Source organism: Panthera uncia, chromosome A2 (genome assembly GCF_023721935.1).
Source record: "Panthera uncia isolate 11264 chromosome A2, Puncia_PCG_1.0, whole genome shotgun sequence".
NCBI lineage: Eukaryota > Metazoa > Chordata > Mammalia > Carnivora > Felidae > Panthera > Panthera uncia.
The window spans coordinates 9,143,722-9,148,445 of NC_064816.1; the positions used below are offsets into that span (position 1 = coordinate 9,143,722).

General features: G+C 63.8%; 1 protein-coding gene across 1 annotated transcript in view; it reads right to left on the reverse strand.

Annotated features, from left to right (window-relative positions):
• PODNL1 (podocan like 1) overlaps positions 1 to 2,791 on the reverse strand; it is a 5,386-nt gene extending 2,595 nt beyond the window's left edge. The window contains exons 1-5 of the mRNA XM_049639984.1: positions 2,557 to 2,791; positions 1,926 to 2,019; positions 1,329 to 1,438; positions 839 to 970; positions 462 to 577 (exon numbers count right to left, since the gene is read on the reverse strand). Coding sequence (XP_049495941.1) covers positions 462 to 577; positions 839 to 970; positions 1,329 to 1,438; positions 1,926 to 2,019; positions 2,557 to 2,724 — 620 coding nt within the window. The 5' untranslated portion in view covers positions 2,725 to 2,791. The remainder of the gene's footprint in view (positions 1 to 461; positions 578 to 838; positions 971 to 1,328; positions 1,439 to 1,925; positions 2,020 to 2,556) is intronic.
• Between the last annotated feature and the right edge of the window lie 1,933 nt (positions 2,792 to 4,724).

Below are 4,724 nucleotides of genomic sequence, written 5' to 3' on the forward strand. Positions count from 1 at the left end.
GGGGGGGGGGGGGGGGGGGGGGGGGGGGGGGGGGACAGGTGAACCTTGGAGGTGAGGGTTGAGGAGTGCTCCCGCGATAGAAGCCGGAGACCCCAACTTGGGGGTGGGCGAGTCGCGAGATCTGGGTGGGAGGGGCACCTGCTGAGATCAGGGCAGAGTCCGGCCCCTGGGCTGGATGTGGAGGTGACCAGGACAGAGTTCTGGGTGCAAGTCTGCATGCGGCGGTGATGACGTTTGGATAATAGAACCCAGGCACAGAGGAGCTGGGAGCAAAAGGGTGGCTGCTAGGTGCTCCGATGAGCCTGGTGCACAGCAGGTGCTCAGCAAATGAGGCCTCGGTTTGGGGGTCATACCCCGGAGGGGGCTGGAGGGTTGCGGGGGGTGGGGCTTGGACTCCGAACCTTCAACCCCTCCTGCCAGCACGAGGCTGCACCTGTGTCCTCCCCGGTCTCAGGCCCCACCTGAAGGTGGTGGCATCCAGGCCGCTGTCCGTCAGCTGGTTGTGCTGGAGATAGAGCTCCCGCAGGTGTGTCTGGCGGCTCAGTGCCCCTCGGGGCACCTTGGAGATGAGGTTGTTCTGGGAAAGGAGGAGACAGTGAGACCAGGGGTCGGGGGACAGACAGCAGCAGGGAGCTATGGAAGGCTCCTGAGTAAGGGAGTAGCAGAGAGCTAGCTTTGGCAACGCGGGTCCGAGAGCGCGGGCGTGAGTGACCCGCGCCAGTGGGCAAGACTCGAAGATACTTGTGACTACTGGCATCCTCGGGAGGGGGGGGGGGGACTCCCCCAGGAGAGAGGGAAAGGGGGCGGGCAGGGGGCTGGCAGGGTGGAGGAGGGGCACCTGCAGGTGGAGCCACTCCAGCGAGGGTGGCAGACTGGGCGGCAAGTAGCTGAGCCGGTTGCTGGAGAGGCTGAGGATGACCACGGCTTCAGAGCCGTGGAAGGCGTCAGGGGGCAGGCCGGCGTTGCTCAGCTGGTTGTTGTGGAGGTACACGGACCTGAGGGGAGCCAGGCTCCGGCCACCAGCCTGCCCCCGGCCCTCCCACCGGCCCCCGCCCCCGCCCCCTGCACCCCAGCGCGGCCTCCACTGTGAGGATGCGCACGCGTCCGCGCACTGTCTCCGCCTGGCGTCGCGGTTCTCCAGACGGCATCCAGGGTGTCCTGCCTCAGATCCCCCCCCCCCCACCCCGCCCCGCACCTCCCTCCCAGGGTAGGACTCTGCCCCTGCAGACCCTCAAGGGCAGGCTCATGATCCCCTCAGGCCTCCAGGGGTAGGGAGTGACCCCAGGCATATCTGAGGTCGGAGAGGTCCGGGCTGGGCCAGGGGCTACCTGAGCGCCGGCTTCTCCCCAAAGGTAAGCGGGAAGATCTCCGTCACTTGGTTGGCAGCCAGATCCGCAACTCGGAGGGAGCGGGGCAGAAACTGGGGGGCCACCGAGAGCTGTGGGGACGCGGCCATGCTTGGTCGGGGAGCCCTGCCCTCCACCCCACCCCCGCCGTGCCCTCCGCGCCCTGCTGTATGTCCCTGCGGGCCAGGCCTCAGGGCCGGGGCAGGGGTCAGGTGGGGGTGCTCACCTTGTTGTGGGCCACGTAAATGTGCTGCAGCTGCGTGAGGGACTCAAAGGCCTCATCGGGCAGGCCTGGGAGCGGGATGGGCAGTGAGGGGACCCCCCCCCCCCGCGGCCCCGGGGCCCAGGGAGGGGGCAGTGGGGGAGTCTGTGCTCCCAGCTGCCCCAGGGCTCTTGGCTGGCGACTGGCAGGGGCTCCTCCAGGCACCCTCCCACACACCTCCCCACCCGTCCTCCAAAGCCACAGCCTGAGTTTCCATCCTGCTCAGCAAAGGGCAGTTCTGGGAACTACCGCAGAACTACCCACAGACCCAGCAGGGGAGGGAAGGGGCCGCCTCCCGAGGTCCCCTCACCCCTCACCCTCGGAAGAGATGAGATTGTTGTGGAGGTTGAGGGTCCGGAGGCTGCTGAGGCGTGACAGCTCATTGTAGGGGAGCTCCTGGAGCTGGTTGTTCTGGGGGGGGGGGGAGGATTCACACCCCTGAGCCCTCCGCAAGTGGCCGGAGCCCCGATTCCCAGCTCCCCATCGCCTTAAGCAAGTAAGCCTTGACACCCCTCACCCCCACACTTGATCCCCAAAGTTCCATTACCCTGCAACCAAAACAACCCCGTCACCACAAACAACCCTGTGATCGCCAAGATGTTGACCCCCCGGCACCCCATCTGCCCCCATAATTGACCCCTGACACCCATCACCCTGACCCCAAACAACCCTATAAACCAAAAAGATGTCTGATATTCCATCACCCCCCCAAACCTGTAACTGCCAAGACATTGACCTTGTAACACTGCCAAATGCTCAGCCCCTCCTAAAAGTTCCAGTGTCTGTCCCCCCCCCCCCACCTGCCCTCGCCTCCAATGCCCAGACCCCGACGCTCTCACCCAGGCCAGCTTCCATCGCTGCCAAGACCTGCACGCCCAGCGCCCCCATCACCCTATCACCCCGAAACCCGGCACTTGGCGTGCTCACCCCGGCCCCCGGGGGCCCCACCTGCAGGGAGAGGTGCTGAGCTGCCCGGGTGATGTTGTCCGGGAACACCTGAAGGTCCAGGCCATTGCAGTCCACTGTGTCTGCCCGGGGGCAGGAGCAGCGCAGGGGGCAGGCCCGGGGCGGGGGCTGCGAGCTCTCCCCCAGGTGGGGGAAGGCGGCGTCCTCCATGCCTGGGGTGGGTGGGGGGCCGGGCAGCAGCAGGAGCAGCAGCAGCAGGCTCAGCCGCTGGGAGTAGAGGGACTGATGGGTCACGGTGGCCCCAGGCCCAGCACCAGGTCACCATGGCGACAGGAGCATCCCCGCGTGGGGCGGGGGGGGGAGGGAGGGGGGAGCAGGCAGGCTCCCCTCCCTCCCCTGCCCTCCCGCCCCCACCCCACCTTACCATAGCCAGCCCCAGCTCTGCCGTCTCGCCTGAAATGCCGACCAGGGCTCCCTAATGGAAACCAGGCGGTCACCTCCTGGAGCCTCTTCCGTGGCCGCCACCGCCCCCCATCTCTTGGCACAGGCCACCCTCCACCCGGCTTGTTCTCCCAGGGGCTGGGGGGTGGGGGTGGGGAACTAGCCGGCCCACCCCCTTCCCCGCCCTGGGGAGGGCTGCCGGATGGGGCGGCGAGGACAGGCCAGCCCGTCCCCTCGGTCCCACCCCCACCAACCACCCCTGCTCAGCTTGCGTAACCTCGGCCAGCCTGGGCCGGGCCACAGGAGCATGGAATGCTTGGGGGAAAGCTAAGATTCGCCCTGTCTGGTATTTGGGCCAACCGCAGAAATAGGGGTGGGGGCAGAGGAGCGGAAGATGCTTCAGGCCACAGGAGGGTCCCCAAGGAACTGGGGCTGGCAGCAAGGGGTCAGGGCAGGCCTGGGCTCAGCCTGCCAGCCCAGATGCCAGCCTGGGGGCTCTCAGCCAGGCCTGCCATTTGGGCCCCTCCTCCTCCTCCCTGAATGGCCACAGCCGCAGCTGCCTGAAAGGAAATTACACGTATTGAAGCACGAGCCCGGTGGTTAAGGGTGGTTAAGGATATGCACTCAGCGCCAGCCTGCCTGGGCTTGAACCTGGGCTCTGGCACCTCTCTGGGCCTTGGTTTCCCACTCTGCAAAGTGGGGAGTGGTCGTCTCATCTCCCAGGAGTGGTATAAGGATTAAATGAGATAACGCATTTGAGGTGGGTGAGAAGGTTCCCGGCACATTCCTTGGCCTTTACACCAGAGCAGTAGCGTGGGGAGAAGAAGCCAACCTCTGCCCCAGATCCCATCTCCCAGGATGCACCACTTACCCGCAAGGTGTCTTCAGGCAAATCGTTTTCCTGCCCAAACTTCAGTTTTCCCACACATAGGACAGAGATGACAGAATACCCTTCCTTCCTCAAAGGCAAAACCAGATTTTGGACAGAAAATTCTAAGCACCACATCTGCCCCTTACAAGTGCTCAGCTCAGAAGTGGCTGAGCCGATGGGCTGTGTGAAGGGCATGAAGGAGGTTGAAGGTTGGGGGGTGGGGGGGAGGTTTCCCAGAAGCAGAGCTTGAGACAAGGATTGAGTGCATTTGTCTTGGACAAAGAAGCTGTATGGGAGCAGGGAAATGACAGAGGGAAGGAAAGAAGTAGTCAATGACGAGTTGTCTCCGGGGTAATCAACTTGCCTAGAACTCGCCAGTTTCAGCACTCAAAACCCTGTGTCCCAGGAAACCCTTAGTCCTGGGCAAATTGGGACGGTTTGTCATGCTTGTTATCAAACAAGTTCCCACCAGAGGCATAGGGCTCGGTCCTGCTGGGGAGTGCTGGCAGATTTTGTAGGACACACGTCCTACCTGAGGGGTGAGGGAGCTGGGATATTGATTCTCCAACTCCCTCCCTCAGGCACTGGTTGAGGGCTGAGGCTGCAGGATCTGAATTCCCTGGCACTTTGGGTAGAACAGGCCCCAGCCCTAAATAGATATAAATGCCTGATGGTGAGGCTTGGGGGCGCCTGGCAGGCTCCAGACATCACCTGCCAGGGAGAGTGGGAGGTTGAGCCACGGAGAGACGGCAGTACATCAGGGGAGTGGGAGGAAGGGCCCAGTGTGGGGGAATGATGGACACAGAGGGTATCTGCATTAGTAATCCCCCTCCCACAAAGGAAGAAGCTTGGAGGTGATCATTTGCCCACATTTCCCAGGACGGCGTGCACTCATGAC